The sequence below is a fragment of the Hetaerina americana genome, unplaced genomic scaffold, assembly GCF_022747635.1.
Source record: "Hetaerina americana unplaced genomic scaffold, ioHetAmer1.1.p SCAF_9, whole genome shotgun sequence".
In the NCBI taxonomy this organism is placed as follows: domain Eukaryota; kingdom Metazoa; phylum Arthropoda; class Insecta; order Odonata; family Calopterygidae; genus Hetaerina; species Hetaerina americana.
Window position 1 is genome coordinate 33,582,444 of NW_027287538.1, and position 19,809 is coordinate 33,602,252.

The 19,809-nt window shown below is 35.5% G+C and overlaps 1 protein-coding gene across 1 annotated transcript; it reads right to left on the reverse strand.

The window, feature by feature from the left end:
- Positions 1–96: 96 nt before the first annotated feature.
- Positions 97–19,808, reverse strand: Mcm5 (Minichromosome maintenance 5). Its single transcript, XM_071597641.1, has 15 exons — positions 19,607–19,808; positions 19,393–19,519; positions 17,512–17,640; positions 17,253–17,425; positions 16,758–16,913; positions 14,188–14,269; positions 12,666–12,909; positions 10,894–11,087; positions 9,620–9,760; positions 9,343–9,519; positions 8,588–8,703; positions 6,332–6,460; positions 4,733–4,875; positions 618–745; positions 97–284 (listed from the first exon to the last, which is right to left on the reverse strand). Exons 1-15 carry the CDS (start codon positions 19,759–19,761, stop codon positions 183–185), a joined length of 2,196 nt encoding a protein of 731 aa, XP_071453742.1. The 5' UTR covers positions 19,762–19,808; the 3' UTR covers positions 97–182.
- Between the last annotated feature and the right edge of the window lies 1 nt (position 19,809).

A 19,809-nucleotide genomic window follows, 5' to 3' on the forward strand; every position in this document is an offset into this window, starting at 1 on the left:
ACAAATATCTGGAATTGAATTATAAGGCTCCATGTTTTAGGAATTAAATTTTAATAAAAATAGAAGATACTGAAAAAAGTACATTATTGTAGATATTTCAAACATAAGAAAGTTTCGTTTTTCACATCACAACACACTGGATAGGTAAAATGCTGCTGTGCAACAGGAATATAATATTCCAGTTACATAATGCGATACAGCATTTTTCTCTGCATTCTATGCTGTAATTCTCCTCTGCGAATCATGGTGTGAATTACTTTATGTATAGCTCTTTCTGGATATTTCTAAAAGAGGGTGAGATGAGGAATGTTATCAATAACTAAAAATTTTTTAAAAAGTCTATGAATAATAGTTTCAGGTGTAATATGTTGAAAATCCTTCTCGATGAATACACTTGGCTTTTCCACATAAAATAGTTTCATCATGACCTAGGTTTCAATAGTGTAAAATCTTCTGGTGAAGATGTAACAGGTAACATCCACAGATGTTATCTGTTATAGTGATATCTGTAATGAAACCTAGGTCATAACAAAACTTGTTTTATGCAGGAAATTCGTGCCTTCATTCATCAAACATCTATGACGTGAAACAATATTTGCAAATAATGAGAGACTTACCTGTCTTAAGAAGTCTTGAACAATATTTTGCTCGGAAACCTGAGAACCAATGGCAAACCTTCTCTTCAGCTGCGTTTCAACACGATTTAGCATCTCATAATCTTCTTCAGTCGTAAATCCCTCAGCACCTACCAAATTTAAACACCATTGAAAAGTAATGAAATAATTGACTTTGTAATTCCACACACTTTATTTAAAAAACACACGACCCAGGTTTCGACGTTGAACGTCATCATCAGGTGGTCCTCATAGAAGCACGCTGGCTATATATACCTTCTGATCATAGGAGGGGGGGGTTGGTCAGAGAGGGAGGTCGGAGGGGTAAAAAAGGTTACAATGTAGCTGGGAAGAAAAGAGAATTACATTTTTGATTTAGAAGAGTGGTAGGTCTAGGAGTGGGGAGTGGGAGGGATACAAAATTTCGTTGGCAAGATCATCTTTCCAACGGACACATTTCAAAATTTCTAACTGCTCCAAAGCATCGAGCCTTTGACCTTTTTCTTCAAAATGAATAATTTTTGTCACAAAGTCACTTTTGTGATCACTTTCGATGAGGTGTTTTGCAAAGAGGGATGTTATGTTCTTATTTTTTACACATGTTTGGTGTTCTTTAATCCTTTCTTTAAATTTCCGTCCTGTTTGTCCAATATACTTTGTGCTACAATCCGAGCACTTTAACTCATACACTCCACTCCTCTCGTTTTCGGGGACTTTGTCTTTAGTGTGAGAGATCAGGTTCTTAAGGCATGAACGACTGTAAAAGGCACATTTAATTTTTTCTTTAGGTAAACTTTTAATTACTTTTTGAGAAATAGTCCCAAGATATAGTATTCTCCGCCATTTGGCAGTGGGATCTTTTACATGTTCGGGGTTGTAAATGTGGCTTAAGGCTATTTTTGTAAGTTTATTCCGGTAAAGTTTATTTATTAGATCTTCTGAATACCCATTGTTTACTGCTAACGTTTTAATTACATTAAGTTCCTTATTTACATTGAATTTTGACATAGGGATAGCGGTCAAACGGTGGATCATTGCATGAAATGCCGAAAGCTTTTGGGTGAAGCAATGCCTTGAAGAGGAATTAATTAATTGGTCTGTATACATTTCTTTCCTAAAAATGGAATACTGTAACCCATCTTTGTCTTTAGAAATGGATAGGTCGAGGAAATTCAGGGAACCTTTTTCCTCTTTTTCACACGTGAATTGTACATTAGAATTGATAGAATTTAGATGTGCTAGAAACTGATCTAGTTGCCTATCAGAACCTGTCCACACACAAAGTATATTGGACAAACAGGACGGAAATTTAAAGAAAGGATTAAAGAACACCAAACATGTGTAAAAAATAAGAACATAACATCCCTCTTTGCAAAACACCTCATCGAAAGTGATCACAAAAGTGACTTTGTGACAAAAATTATTCATTTTGAAGAAAAAGGTCAAAGGCTCGATGCTTTGGAGCAGTTAGAAATTTTGAAATGTGTCCGTTGGAAAGATGATCTTGCCAACGAAATTTTGTATCCCTCCCACTCCCCACTCCTAGACCTACCACTCTTCTAAATCAAAAATGTAATTCTCTTTTCTTCCCAGCTACATTGTAACCTTTTTTACCCCTCCGACCTCCCTCTCTGACCAACCCCCCCCTCCTATGATCAGAAGGTATATATAGCCAGCGTGCTTCTATGAGGACCACCTGATGATGACGTTCAACGTCGAAACCTGGGTCGTGTGTTTTTTAAATAAAGTGTGTGGAATTACAAAGTCAATTATTTCATTACATTTCAATACCATTGAAAATTATTTTACTCCCCTTGGGGACATCACCTTAATTAAGGGACCAGGGGGAAAGGGAAAGATGGAGGCTAGGCCAGTGGTAGTAAAGCCACTTACAGAGTCTCCCAAGGCCTTGAAAGTGAAACCACACAAATTATGTCCCACACAGGGGAACAATTTTAGAAGACACTTGGACTCTGTTTCCACGTTGTCCTGATTTGTTTATTCCCCGATTTTTTAAGGCAAAAATAATTTTTTCCATGCCCTACCCTAAAATCTGGATTAAAAGCACCATGAAACATGATTTCAGGTAATACAGCCTTATACAATCTAAATATTATTATGGTAGCTCACCCATCTAGACATATCTGATACCTTCTCTAAATAAAACTTTCCTGTCCTTTCATTCCATTACACAAGTCCATTCTTTTTACAGCCATGCCTAAAATTCTTCCCTCTATCACCCTTAAATGTCCCATCACCGATCAAAATGCTCTACATCCACCTTTTTCTGCCTCCTGAAGATTTCTCCCAACAATTCTGTTCCCCCTAAACATGTCTAGCACTTTCTTGTTAGTTTTCCTTTTGTCTATTTTACCTTTTCCATACTTCTTTACAACCACATCTTAAAGGTCCTAATCAACTCTTACTTCAGCATCTAAGTTTTGCACTGTACAAATTAAATTCCAAATCAAAGTTTTTCCATAATTGTTTTCTATTATCCCTGATGGCCCTAAAGTCAACACCCTACCCCTTTGTAACAACTTCTTTTCCAACTGCAACTTCTCTTCTTATATCACTACTACTGTGGCCATCTTGGTCCAAAACACTTGAACAAATAACCTGCATGTTTTCCAAGATATCTGCAAGAACATAAGATATCATTTCCTAGCACATGTGAAAAATAAAGATTTAATTTGATTGTGAAAAATAATTCACAAAGAAATATTAAATAAACACCTACTTCAGGAAAAATCACGAGTTCTTTCCTGATTTAATTCTTTTGCAGATAATTTCTCATACTGACCACTCTTTGATAGACACAAAGTATAATAGAGAGCCTTAGGGCATTTTGGTCCATTGAGCTAACCACCTTAGTGTCTCACTCATGGAGTCCAATGGCATTACTGAAGGGTGTCCCCTATGGGTAATTTACTAAAATCCCTAGGAGCCAAGAATGGTGATCCTAGGCAGTGATTGCATGCCATGGAAAGTACATAGCCTTCATACAAGATATGGGGTGTGATTTCAATCCCTTCCTCATACCATCTACACCTCAGAGTTGATGAGTCCCATAGCATGTTTATGCTTCTTCAGTCAATTGCAGCCATTAGCATTCCCACCATTCTTAGTTTGCTTTTATCATGGGAAAGAAGTAGCTTGGTATAGCGGCTTAGGCCCCCGAGTGTGGGCTTTGGCTTGCCTTAAAGTCACGTATGGTATGCAAAATCTCAAGAGCATTGGAATGCAACCCATACTCCAATCTCCAGCATCCCAATTGAAGGCTTGGAGGTATGATAGGCTCTGTATATTGTACATAACATTATAACACAATTAAGATAATGAAATATAAATTTAAAATGAAAAATAACTAACACCAGCCTTCTTTTATTAAATATCTGAACACTCTTGCCACTGTATTATGTTCAAGAGGTTAAAAGTGAAGAGCCAACATTTTTTTAACGCAGTTCTTATGCAAAAATGTGTGCCAGACATTAAAGAAATTACTCCTATGATGACAAGGGTATCCACTTTGAGCATGGAATAATACATTTTCTGCTGCTTGAAGAAAACCAGGTACTTATTGCTAAAAGTTTGGAGGATGCTATAAGTTCATGAAGAGAAAGATGCTGGAAGCAGGAAGAGGATGGATTTGAAGAAGCTAACATGAATGAAACTGATGATTTGGTGGTGTGAAGAGCTGGACACGATTCTGGAAATTCTGCCCCTGAGCAACATATAAGCAGTTTAAGAGCTTAGGGTTTGGTTATTCATAGTCTGGCTGATGGGAAGTGGATTGTTATACTACTAGGTATAAAAAATTTACTTTTACACAGTTGTCATTAATTAATACTGCTGCTCACCATTAATAATAAGACTTCCTCTACCATACGTATGCTTTTACAGGATGGATAAATATATAGATTCCAGAGTTAAGATTTGGGCATCAAAATGGACATGATACAAAAAGTTAATTTAAAAATGTTTGCTTACAGCATTTTTGCACCGGCTGGAAATAATGGTTTCATTTAATAATTAGCTGTTCCAAAACATTACCTAAAACCTGATACTTAAGTAGGAGCACATCATGACACTAAGATAGAAAAAACAAGATTAAATACCAGATAGACTGCCAGAAGTTGCAGCATCCAATGTTGACACTTGAAACAGTCTCAACGCTTCAGTAACATGCGTCTCTGTGGCATAGGGTTTCAACTGCATCTTAGCCAGAGATTCTGATATACGTATTATAGCTTCCAACTGCCTGCAATTGTAAAAAGTTACAGCTGTTCAAAAAGCAATCATAAATATACAAAAAGTATTGTTATCTGAAAATTAGGCAAAATATTTTTCAATTGTATCTTATTATGATGACTTGAAACAACACCACGTATCCTCTATAAATCAATTACAAGATAATTCATGTAACCAGAAATCAAAAATTTTCATACTAAATGCTTTAATTTTACATATTTCATGTCGAGCCAATAAATACTATGTACATATATGCTTAGACTTTCAGTAAGTATGACATCTTTGAATGAGAGAAAATTCTTGCATTATTAACGAACATATGACAAACATTATGTGTGTATTGGCCAAACCTTGAGGCACAATGAATTCGTGAAGAATATAATAGAGGGAAAAGTCCCAAGAGTAAGGCCAAGGGATAAATAGAGGGGAAAAATTAAGAAGAAAACACATTGCAAAAAATTACAGGAACTAAGCCAATAAGCATCAGATAGGGTAGGATGAAGGGCTGCAGTCAACCAATCTCAGGATTGAAAGACTAATGATAATGAAACTCTATAAACATACATATTCATTAATATTTGATGAGAACCCTGGATGTACTGGTGTGGAATTCTTGAAAGCACTACCAAGAAAATTAAGGGAAATAGGTATTTTTTTGTTATTTAAGTCTTAACTATATCAATTCCTTTGCGATAATCAATACCATACAGTTGATGAATTCATGTACCTTTCTATAGATAAAGGAATTTATTCATGAATAACTCAACAGGAATATTTTTTTAATAGCTCCTGACCCCCGTTTTTGGTTTTTACTCTGTACACTTACTTATATTTTTATTTTGAGATATCTGCTGACTCAGTAATATACACTATGCGATGTCTGCAAAGAATATGGACAATGTGACATGTTCCATACTTGTTACAAAGATGTTGTAGAGGAGCAAATAAACATTGTTATTATTATGGGTGGCAATAATAGATTTGTGGAGCTGGTATTTTTTTGCAAAAATCAAATCACAAACCAGATGTTAAATGAGTTGCTATTAATGAATTGAACCACACCTTTCTCCTATAAAAGGCACAGTTTAATTTATGAGTCAATAGAAAATGTTAACACCATGAGCTTGGTGAAAACTTAATTATTACAACATCATGACTTTAATTTTGGATTCATGGAGTTCACTGAGTCTAAAACAGAATGCTGTCATGCCTTGCCTTTCTTTTACCTGCATCATTATGAACCACTAATTCCCTCGGTAACACATTTAAAGTAACCACATACCCCATGGTACCAGGAAAAACATGAATTACCTAAGTGTTTTTGCCTAGGAATTCATCAAGAAAGAATGTTTGATTCACTTAATTTTAAACTAATTTGCTTTAAAATCAATAATAACATATTCGCACACCTGAAGTTGCAATTTATTTCCCAATGTTTTGCAAATAGTATCATCACAAATACACACCTCACAGTGATGGGAATAGAAAGCCTCTTGTCCATTTCTGCTTCATGTTCCTTGGTTCCACTTCGCATCAACACATAACGATTCTTCAACTTATCACCAGCAGCTTCAGAAATTCGAGGTCCACAAGTGCTGTTTAAGTAAAAACACCATTTACCATGAACATCACATTATGAAACATGAACTTAAACCAACCCTTCATTTTTCAATAGTAATAAGTTCAAATCAAAAGGCTATAAATCACAACAATGCAACTTTTGAAGTGTAAAAGTCATTCGCCTTGACCGGGACTCGAAACCAGATCCCTCGATGTCCGGCTGAGTACTTTAGCCAGTTAAACTATTGAGGCATCCCTTACACTCAAATTTTGGGGGCTCTTAAGGAACAAGATGTTGTGATGAAATACCATACATACAATGTCACGGGCATTTGTAGCCGTGCATGATGCGCCAGAGTCCACAAGGTTAAAGCCAACTTTAAACACTTAAGGGCGTTTTACCTTTGACAAATTCCAAGAAACTGCAGGAGATGCCACAGCGGTAACTTTTCGCTGGAGTCATCCGCTAATATCCATTACAATGCAACCATTTCAGTGTAAAACTCATTCCCCTTGACTTGGATTCGAACCCAGATCCCTCAATGCCCACTGCCATATTCTTCTCCACACACAGTAAAACCTCTTTTTTCATTCCCACTCAATTAAATACCATTTTAAAATTAAAACTTATCCACAAAGGTTTGGCGAAATACTTTTTAGCCCAGATAAATCAAAATACACCTACCCTATCATTTGAAGTTGTGCTTCGATCTCATGGCTCACTGATGTATCTTTTCTTTCAAAATTCCTTGAGATATTGCACTCCAATATGCTTGTATAAAATGTCATATGCATGAATTACTAAGATACTGCATTTCTACAACATACCATTCATTTCTTTCTATGAATATCTTGTGTCCCCAAAAACATAACTTCTTTTATCGCTGAGAAAATAGTAAACATAAATAATACGGATAAAGAAATACATGCAGCATCTAAACCCTTAATTACTAGACCTGTTATGAATTTCTATTTTATGCTTTAGTGCTTTTAAAAAGCTGAGGATTATGCCTCTATCCTGCATTTATACGTATGAATCCATATTATTTGTAAAAACTTTTGAAGGTAAATTTAACTTAAAAACAAATAAAAATGTGCATAACTATGATACCAGAAAAAAATCCAATTATGTAACAAGTTCTCATAAACTTTCTATGTTCAGCAATGGGCCTACGTATATGGGTTGTAAATTATTTAACAATTTGCCAATAGAAATAAAAAATGAGCAAAGACGTGTATTTTAAAATTAAATTTAAAAAATATTTACTAGACAATTGTTTTTACAATGTAAAAGAATTCTTGTTTAAATGACTGTTAATATTGCTGTATGATGTTTAAATCTTGTAATATGTACTACTATTTTAATGTATATTTGACAAGGCCTATATATGTACTAACATATCAACAGGACCAATAAATTTATTATTATTATTATTAGTGTTTACTGCCATGAGTCAGCTAACTGAATGGAAGGTTTTTCCTATTCTATCTATCTTGAGAGGACCACATCAACAGCAATTGCATTTAATTGAGCAGAATTCTGTACATAATCAGAAAATTAAAACCTCTTCTCGTTTTATGCATCAATCAATGCATATTATGGTTATTTATAGGTAATTGCCATGGGGACATTCAAAAAGCATGAAAACTATACTACTTTTACAGAAAAAAGCCATTAGAGCACTGTTTGCATTCAAGCGAGACAAACACTGCAATCCAAATTTTTTAAAGGCAAACTATGCCCGGAAATTGTATGATTCCATTCATTAGACTTGATAAAAAATTGAAGGATCTTGTTCTGAGATTTTTCATTTAACTACCAAAAAATAATGAATAAGCTCATCCCATTAATAATCTTCTTCAAAACTTCAATAACACTTTTCTTTCCCAGGTGGGATCCAAGCAATGCTTACTAGCTAAGTAACTAAATTAAATTCTTAACTTTCCAAATCAATTACCTGTCTTTGTATTTTAAGTACAGATAAAAGGATATTGAGATTTTATCAGAAAAATGCAGATATGCAAGAATTTTTTTAAACTTAATACCATAATTCAACCTTTTTGGTCCCTTAAATTCTAAATGAATGGAGAACTATTATATCATTTATTCTCTCCCAAAAACAATATTAAGAACAACCGTCTCCACACCCATAAAAACTTACGTTCTACAATAATTTATGTACTTCTTCAGGAATGGCAAAGAAAATTCTCCAGGCTGGCCTTCTGGCGTTGTCTGCAGGGCATTCATGTGTACACTCATGATGTGCTTAGCCAAAGTCTGGAAGTGATCACAAATTTGTCAACATCTTCGCTGAAGATAATGAAGCCATATTGTCACTTGATGAAAAAACTTATTGAAATAATTAAAATAACTATCACATATGTATGCTGTTATTCACAGTAACCATACAAATTTAATCCATCAAAACAAACCCACACAGAACTGATAAATAAAACATTTAAATGAATTATTATATTTCTTTCTAAAAGAAACAGTATTTTGAAGACCTATTTTGCAAGAGTATTTTTTTAATACGACTATGATTAAGAATTTCCATGTTAGGAGTGTGATTTTTCTAGCTTATGAATGTCAAAAGGCTGAAATGTTTTATAACTATTCTCTAATGATAAAATAGATGTAGTGTGAGAGAACGCTTCATCAAACACTTTATAACATGAACTGACTGACAAAAGTAACTTAATGAATCCAATGTATTTTCAGTATCAGAAGAATCTACTCATTACCGATTTACAAACCCATGTTTTATATCTTGACAAACAAAATTTGAACTCTAAAGGAAATGGCCCATAACATTTATATTCAGAAGTACAAGCCCTTGTTCTTTCTAAACTCCACGAAACTCGTCATACACCAAGAAAACACTCGGCCTGCTTTCAACAAACAAAGTATTCTTACTATGTCTCTTTCCCGGTTGTGCTCATCCTTGACAATGAAAATCATGTCAAAACGAGACAAAATTGTGGGCATGAAATCAATGTTTTCTTCCCCCTTTGTCTCATCCCAACGCCCAAAAATGGAATTGGCAGCTGCAAGCACTGAACAGCGAGAATTCAATGTGGTAGTGATTCCAGCCTAAAATGAAAGGACAAAAATTTATTTTTCTTGATCTATCATAGAGTTCCAATCTTACATTCTATAGAAATACTAAGTCCAAAAGTCAATGTCCCCTCACCTTGGCAATGGAAATTGTTTGCTGCTCCATGGCCTCATGAATGGCCACTCTGTCATCTTCTCTCATCTTGTCGAATTCATCTATGCACACGACACCACCATCAGCAAGCACCATTGCACCTCCCTCCATCACAAAGTTTCGCTGAAATTAGGTCAAAGTTTCCCTTTGAAAGTGTAGTGGAATAACATTGAATTCACTGCAACAGTGAGGTAAAAAAATCAAATCAGATGGCCCCCACACTATTGTCAGCACACAATAAGTGCTATGAGACCAGCATGGAGTGCTCAGCACTTCCAAATGGTCATTTGGCAGTCATCATTTTTGTTACCAAAAACGAACTTAAAGAAAAACTCAATGACTCATATTACATAGTTTTGTTTCACATAATTTCCAGAGTAATTTAAATTGTAGCTCGTCAGCCATGGGGCAAAAGATAATTCACTCAGCAATTATTTTCACACCAACATGATAATATCCATCGAGCTAGCAAATTTCCCTCCAGGTATGGAGAAAAAGGCACCAAAACTGATTTCTCTGCAATATATCAGGTTTGGCACACGTGCCAGATTTATAACATGCCTTTGCTTGTATTGGCAAATAAAATGAGATTGATGCATAAAACTTGAACTAATCTCTTTTCAACTTTGCTTTAATAATACCATTGCACTAATTTGTCTGATTGAGAGGTTAAGAATGTGAAAGGCCATGGGTCCGTAACCTTTTTTCAGGCTTTCCATTCCATCTATTTTGAGAGTCTTGCCTGAACAAAAGGACTTTCCAATGTTAGCTTTCTTATTTGAATTGACACCTTTCCGCTGGGAATCCACAATTCCTGCGATATATTTTCCATAAGAGATGGCTTGAATAACCATAGTAGGGACAGAAATCCTGACCACTGACACAATCCCTGAAAATCATCACAAAATATGATTTTTAACCGTGTTCTCTCGGGAATAAATCAGTATTCTTAATCTTCACTGCTGTGCTGCCCCAGGACCTTAAACCAACTGTGTTCGCCATGGCATGATGAAACACCATTGAACTGAATGAATGAAGAACACATTTTGTAATATCCAAGGATGTAATATAATATACAATACAGGTTTCAACACCTTGGCTTCAGACCACATTGCATTTTCATTTCAATAAGGGGGAATTAGAATCCTTTAAGCCCCTGAATTCACAAGTGAAAAATGACCATGCAATGCTCACCCGAGCAGCATATTATGACTAATGACCACTGTGCACCCAAGTGTCATTTATCGAAGACTTACGGTTGAGGGGTCACGGATCACGGATGCAGTCAGACCAGCTGCAGAAGAGCCCTTCCCAGATGTGTACACTCCAATTGGTGCAACCTGTTCAGCAAACTTGAGAAGCTGAGATTTTGCTGTTCCAGGGTCACCAAGCAGGAGAATATTGATATCACCTCTTCTCGTCAGCCCATCCGGTAGTCGTTTCCTTGAGCCTGGAGAGGATTAAGGGAATCAAACTTAAAACTATTCAAGAAAAAGGGGCCCTAATCCCACCACCATACCATTCATCAATTCTCCTCAAATGCCTCATGAAGGTGAACACTTCCTTGAGATAGGCTACTTCCTTAAAATTTGATGGAGTGACAATCAAGCAATTGGCATGTACAACAATTTATGGGAATCGTTGGTGTACTTCCTCACAAGCCAGTACATTGGTATACCCCTGAGGCGCTCATGACACCTAGCTACTAAAAAGACTGTGGCTGACCTAAACTTAAAGTTGCACACCAAAATGATATTATGAATTACATAACTTAAATACATGTATGTATATACATATAGATGGAGCATTACTTCATTGTTTTGAGGCAAACATAATAAACAGAGATCACATGCTGTTGGGCAAAACCGCAGGTATCAAAATGGTTCAGTCATGCAGAGCCTAAGGATGTAAATATAATTCATGAAAGGAACCACTATATCTTTTCAAAGGTTGATTATTTTATCACATAGACATGAAAGTAATACTTACTCCTGTTAATAACTTAGGTTATTCAATGAGCTCCGTTTTTGTTAAAGTGAATGTTAGGCAAACCCCTATTATCTGTCCCCTTGCATTACACAATATCTCTAGCTAAATTTTTTTCTAACATATATTGCACCAATATTAAGATCAATATTTTTCCTCCAAATGAAGAGGATAAGTCAAAATGAATAAATGTTTGAAAAGGGATTCTTCTGCACCAAAATAAAACATTAAGCATTTTGTTCAAAGCATTTTTTAAAAAATGTTTACATCAAGAGAAGTTTGGTGGTTGTTGGCTTCGGTCAGCTGATGTTTGAAATGATACATAGTAAACAAGTAATTAGTATGCTTTAAATATGATAAGGATAGCAAATAGTAAGAGAGTGTTAAAATATCAAAATGAAATCAGCAAAAAAGTATTAAAAAGGAAATGACAACAGCCAAAAATGAAAGAAAGAAAATTAACTTAGGAAAGTACAGGAATTGCCGATATAAAATTCAAACCCACATGTGAAAAATTGGAATTAAATTGTATTTTCCTCATAACGAATCTATTGACTTAAAACTTTTTAATTGATCAAGCCAATCCACAATTTTCAAACCCCACCATGTTTTGCCCAATTTCACGTGGCATTCCAGCTCATCAAGGTTTCCCCACTTCACATTTATCCCTGCCTAACAGATACGGATATATGTTTTGAATAGTTTTAAGTTTCTGTTTAATAACCAGAGAGGTATGAATTACAAAACTCAAATATTTAACACACACAAAGAACAGAAAGAAATATTAAGTAAGTTAATTTGAGTAATCATCAATGAATGTCATTGAACTTCTATTATCCTTCTAGGGGAAAAATTAATTCCATCAGATATGTAATAAATTAAGACCGTAGGGACACTCAAGATGCTTATCTTTGTAATCATTTTCTTGTATTTCACACTTTTTGGAAACCAGTTTTTCTTTATTCCCTCTCCAATGTCTCTCATATATTTTAACTTAGCAGTGTACAGGAAAACTTCAGGTGAATCAGTTACTGAAACTAACCTCCAAATAAAAGGCAGGCAATGGCCTTCTTAATGTCTGCAGAGCCAAAGATGCTGGGAGCAACAGATTTTGAGATTCTCTCATAAATGTCATTTGAAGAAGCAAGCCTTCGGAATGCTTCCTCCTCCTCAGGGGTGACAGCAAGACGAGCACTAAAGCCCGAGCCTTTTGTGTCCACTTCAACACCAACTGCTCGAAGGTAAGGACTTCGAACACCAACGGAGCCCTTCTCCCTGTTACCCCTCTGCAATAATGGCAATTATTAATCAATATTGCCACATGAGACCAAGGATATTTACACAAATATTTTTTTTTAACGGAACCAATTACAACTACAAATTTCCTCATCAACAAAGCTCAATTAAAATGTAATTGTTAAATACAGAGAGAAATTAAATAAAATGCACTATACAAGGGACTTCAAATTGAGCATTCATTCGAACTATTCCATTCAATTATGGAATAAATATATTCTTTTTGAAGCAGCAAATAACTGAAAGCCACAACTACATTAAGGACCACCATTATGATAGTAATAACAGCTAGTATATTAAAATATCAATATAAACCAAATAAATATTATGCCCCTTTTCTTTGATTTTCTCAATATATTACAATGAACAATTAGTCTTACTAATGTATACACTCATTAATGCATTAAAACAGTAAAACATAAGTTATAACTATATTATTATTACTATTATTAAGCTGTAAGTGATGCAACAGTGGAAAAAATATAAATTTGAACACTATGCATGTTGGCAAAAAGGATAAATAGTCCACGCAACATTGTCCAGATCAGTTACTTTTAATGCTATAATTTAAATGGAATGCCAGAGATATTACAGCAAGAGCAGATAAAGCAAATTTCTAAGGATATTTAGATAGGAAAGTTCAGATTTACAATTAGTGTGCACAGATTCATATCTTTATGCAACTCTACCGAAAGCTGAAGGAATGTGGATAAAATATGTAAAGTAGCAACAACATTGGTAATTTGGTCACTACCAGATTAACATCAAGTATATAAAAAAATTTCTATTAAAATTACTGCAATGAGAACTGTAAAATCTTGTAACTATAAAAAATCTTCTTGAAGAATGAGCTCAACTCAAAAAAAGGGGGACAGTTCACAATAATGCACCTAAATATTTTTTTCAGATCAAAACATAAATGTACTTCCAAATCTGTTCAAAAATTTTAGTGGCTAATTTTTACTATCCACCATAATAGAGCAGAAAATCATTTTGAAAAATCACGAAAAGCAAACTATTAATTTAATTTCCTATTTCAAAGCATCATTGCACATATCTAATACCTTATCCTGTAATCACAGAGTGCTTTCAGTTGCTGCTTATAGGGGGACAAAACAAGTAAATATTGGGGCATCTCCCGCAGTTTCTTTGGAATAAGTAAACATTTAAAAAAATCCCAAAGAGAAAAAGTTGAAATAAAAAAACTAAGATCAAAAAGAATTCACTAATATAATATACAACTGAAGTATCATGCACTGCATCCATACCCTTGTCTGGGCAACTTTCTTGATAGAAAATATGCCGAGAATGACAACACGATTTCCAGGAACCACCCGCTCACAGAGGTATCTAAAAGGAAATGAAACAACTGTCAAAACATAAACACATTTTCCAAAAAAATTCAATATTTTAAAGTAAAACATCAGCAAGAGATTCAAGACCCTGTCAAATGTATATGCCAAAATGTTCTTAAAATAATTTAATGTACCACCAATGGAGTTGAAATGCCATCCTTCCGTGATTAAAGAGAAGACCAAAGTTTGGAATTCCCTGTTGGTTCCATCACATGGAAAACACACATGTATACATATTATGTAGGCAGATGTGTTTAGATAAAGTTCATGAAATGTCCCTTTAATGAACATTACAAAGAAAAATAAGCATACTGAAATGATATGGTATATTCTGCATTCTTTTCCATTTCCAGAGAATATACCTTAAGCACTTGGAGGGAGATTTGAAAAAATGTCAACTAAAGAATTGGGCATACTACCTTGAACAAAAAGTTCCCGGAATAACCACCGTGTGGCGCTCCCATCGTTCCGATTTGAGTTCTGTTTTTTTTGTTAAATTGGTACATCTGTTGTTGATATTCTCTTTAAATCTTAGTGTCATAACTTGTCATTTGCAAAAGTTACGTAGCCAAGAGTACATCTATCTCTGTGTGTGTTGGCGATTTTTTACAATTGCAGAAATGGATTTAAATTTGCAACAACGAACTTGTATTAAATTTTGCGTAAAAAACGGATTTAGTGGCGCACGGACGTTGGAAATGTTGGAAAAGTGTTTCGGCAACGATTCTCTAAAAAAAACGGTCGTTTACCAGTGGCACGACCGGTTCAGAAGTGGTCGTGAGTCAATCGAAGATGATGAACGCAGTGGCAGACCATCGACATCGAAAGTCGGTGAAAAAATTGATAAAGTAAAAGAAATGTTGGTCAATAACCGCAAATTAACCATCAGAGAAATAGCGGAGGACTTGAACATTGCCTATGGATCCGCCCAAGACATTGTGGTTAATGATTTGGGTTTCCGTCGTGTAGCAGCAAAGACCTCAATTTCATGCAAAAAAGAGACCGTGTTGACGTCGCAAAAGACATGATTTGCGAGGCTGAATCCGATCCCACATTCATCAAAAGGATCATTACTGGAGACGAGACGTGGGTTTATGAGTACGACACGCAATCCAGACATCAGGCAAGTGAATGGCGTTCACCAAATGAGCCGAGACCAAAAAAACCACGTCGTTTTCAGTCAAAAAAGAAGGCAATGCTGACGGTTTTCATGGATTACAACGGTGTAGTGCATCATGAATTTTTGCCAGAAGGCCAGACAGTAAACAAAGAGTATTATTTGGGCGTTATGAGACGTTTGCGTGAAGCAATTCGCCGAAAGAGACCAGAAATGTGGGCAGAAAACTCGTGGATTTTGCACCATGATAACGCACCGTCGCACAGTGCTATCATTATTCGTAATTTTTTGACGAAAAATGCAACAAATACCATCCAACAGCCCCCGAATTCACCTGATTTGGCTCCCTGTGACTTCTTTCTGTTCAATCGAGTTAAAAAACCATTACGGGGAACGCGTTTTAGCAGCCGAGAGGAAGTAATGGAAAAATCGCAGGAAGCACTGATGGACATACCGAAAACCGACCGTAACTTTTGCAAATGTCAAGTTATGACACTAAGATTTAAAGGGAATATCAACAACAGATGTACCAATTTAACAAAAAAAACATAACTCAAATCGGAACGATGGGAGCGCCACACGGTGGTTATTCCGGGAACTTTATGATCAAGGTAGTATTCTCATAAAAGATTAAAATAGTAAAAAATGAAAAAGCTATGGAAATTATTTCACAAAGATATATTGCATGATGGAACTTTTAATGTTAACAATTCATGTTTTCACATTTTACTTACATTATCAATACAGATGAAGTGCATTCCCTACAAGTTACAACTTGTAAAAACTATCCAAACAAACTAGTACTAATTATAATACTACCCTCAAACAGCTGCCAACTAACATACTTCACTATACAGCCTTCTGTAGCAGGAAAATATACGCAAATTCAAAGAAAAAGTAATAATGCTCTGATTTGTGTCAAAATTTATAGTTAGTCCTAAATCACAAACATGCAAAGATGATTGGCCCACTCACACAGTGCTTCTAAGTTATTCAGAAAAATATTTTTTTAAAAATATAAATTAATGAAAATTATTATTTATTTAGCCTTAGTCCGAAAGCAGCACTTTTAGGCCTGTACATTGGACTATTAGCAGTGATAAAAGTGGACACGATTACAAACACCCAATCCCTAGCTGGAGGAAAACCCACCCAGGCAAGAATTGAACCCTCAACCCTTGGTTTGGTAGACGAGGATGATACCCCACTGCCACTGAGGCCAGTAAAACCATAAAGAACTAATTTAAGGAAAAAATATGCTAAGCACTGAAAAAAATAAAAGCTAAAAAATATTTTTCTATTAAGACATTTCTCTGAAATGAGCACAAAGATCCTGAAAGAGGTGAGGTGAGAATAAATAACATACCTGTCACAATAGACTTTTAAGTGACGAGGCATCTCTCCCTGAGGGATCGACTCGGGCAACTCTTGGAGTTTTATAATCTGAAAGTCAACACAAGTGCACTTGTCGGGAATAATGAAGAAAGGATCCAAAGGACACTTGGGCCGGCCAGCCTGTTCACTGCAATGCAACAACACAGCATTAAATGCTATGGCATAATTTACAGGCATATTTTTTACAACAAAAATTCATCACAGCAGCCAACATGCTATGTAAAAATTAGTTTCACTTCATTTTTTCAACAAATCTGATTTCATCGACTTCCATTTATATGTATACTCGATGATATTTTTGAACACCAAGCTTAATATGCGCACATACTTTCAAACAATCATTCTTCTTAAGTATTTTACCACATGAAAACTTCAGAAAACTAATAGGGCATATGTTTCTGCGGGTGGCTCTCCAACATTGTATGATCAGCATCTGAAGGCCATGCATAAATTAAATTCAACTCACGTGTTACACTTCCGGGGCAACACATAACCTTCAAGCCCTGGCTTAAGGGGTAGATTGGGAATCACATTTCTGCAAGATCTGCACTGAATGGACATGGTGGTGGCCTTTGCTCGGATTCCAGATGCAGAAACAACAATGCCAGGAATTTTCACCAATCGAGACACCACATTTGACTGGATGGAAAAAATTACTGGTTTTCAGAACAATGACTGCAGACAAGATGAAGAAAAAAAGAACAGGACTAACATATCGTACTTGCCTTCATGTCCCTCAGGCTCGATGGATTTGCATCTGAAGAAAGTAATATCTGAATATCTTCCATTGTCTCTTCCCCTTCTGGGCGTGGTGCAGTGACTTCATCTGCCACCTCCTTTGCTGCAGCTTCAAACTGAGAACAAAAAATAACATTATTGACATCACCGCAGGAAAACTATGCCAAATTGTACAACCAAAGTAAATAAAAGGCCAGACAGACTAACTGGTAGTCAAAGCTGTACAAGCCAAACTCACTACACAAAAAATACTGAACAAAAATACAAATAAAAATTTTTCTCAGAGAAGAATGGCTAATGGCATCTTGATATCTAAGCAAAGGTTTTGCACATCTCAACTCCTAAGATTTAAAATCACTACTTTGATAAGACTTTAACATGGCTTGAGTATTTTTCATGAGACTAATTATTACCTAGGCCACAAAACTGTCGAAAGACTAAGTTACCCACAAAAAAAGAAAGGACAACAATAGTGAATCCAGGCCACAATGGAACACCAGCCCATTTGGAGTGCTGTGGGGCACTAAAGTGGAAAAAATACACAGCTGAGAATCAGACTGTCATTGTTCATGTTCGACTGTCACATGAGAGTGCTGCATGAATTAGTGATTTTCCCGAATACCCTTTCAGATTTTCACATTGGCATTAAGGAGAAGAAGGCACATTGTGTCTATTCACTTTTTGCATCTCTACTAAAAAGATTTTGAGGGGAAAACACTAACCAGAATCTACAGGCCAGTATACACAGAAGGAACCTGGAGATGTGGCTCTAAAAATTATATATATGATACAAGGAACCTAGTACATTTACCCACATCTAACTAATAAGACTACGATAGACTGGGCCATCCAGCCAGAGGAACAGGCACCAAAGAAGGCCTTCACAGGGCAGATGGGAAGCAACATACCAGTGGCAAAACCAGGGAATATTAGGGAATACATCATCAACAAAGATGCACGTGAACTACTTGAGGCAAGGGACTGGAGAAGACTGGCAGAGAAGAGATGAATAGAGGTGGAAAATTGAGGAAAAATCTCCATTTGTGCCATGGCATCACAGAAATAGGATCACACCAACTTGAATGGGTCCATAGCTTATCGAGAAGGTGCAAAAATGTGGCAAGTTTATCGACTGCATCCACAACCCATTTAACAAATGAGTTTGGAATTAGAATTTGAAGTAAAATACCAAAAAATATCTTACAGCAACATCATAACAATGACATATTTCATCCAGGTGAATGTACCAACTCCTAATGATATTGAGGGAGAAATGATAGCGGAAAAAGAAGAAACATATAAAATTAATATAAAATGTAGGGGTAGACTATTTGGAGAACTGATGAAGAAAATAATACGGCCCAAACACTTGATTTAATAATAATAATTTTATTTTTTCAAAGATTTGAACACAACAACAATAGAGCGCGTCATAAAAATAGAAATTTGAGAGCAGATTGGGAGGAAAAGTGCTAACCTGGAAGTAAATAAGTAATTTATTGCAAATAACATCAAAAACCTACGAAAATCACCCTATAGAGCAGTCGATTTTACTTCTGCACTTTTCAATTGTTCCATAATAAATTCATGCTTGGATATATATTGCAGTCGACTTTAATTTTAACGCCCTAAATTTTGAATACCCATTTCTATTACTCGTCATTAAACAGAAAATTAAGATTATTTAGAAAATTTACTTCCCTACAACCCAGTCTCATTTTAATTTCCATTGCTGCCAAAGTAAACTAAAACACTAATAAATCACGTTTAAATAAATTAAATAATTTTCCAAAACTCCAAATTAACCTAATACAAATGTTAAAGGGCAATAAAAACCAAAGGAACCAGAGGCAATAAAAACTACTCACCAGAGGAATGTGCTCAGATGGTTGCTTATACACCGTATCCGCCAAAGATTCATCGAAGCTGGCCAAATCCTCAATGTTAACATCCAGCCAGAATTTTCGCAGATTATATTGACGTTTCAGGGCATCCCTTAAATGAACACGATGATATTATGCATCACAAACGAAGTATCGGATATTTATTGGCAGCATTAGAAAGAAACCACAAAGCGCTTACCTGTACTTATAATTGAAATTCCCCTCGTGGAACTGTCGAATGAAGTCCTTAAATTTCTTTTTGACGCTTTGTAATGACACTGTTATATCACTTTGCTGGTCATCACCAGCAAAATTATCTGAGAAAAATACACCGGGATCGTCAAACCCTTCCATTATTGTTCGAGACAAAATTTCCAAGACAGCTACACAACAACAAATTAT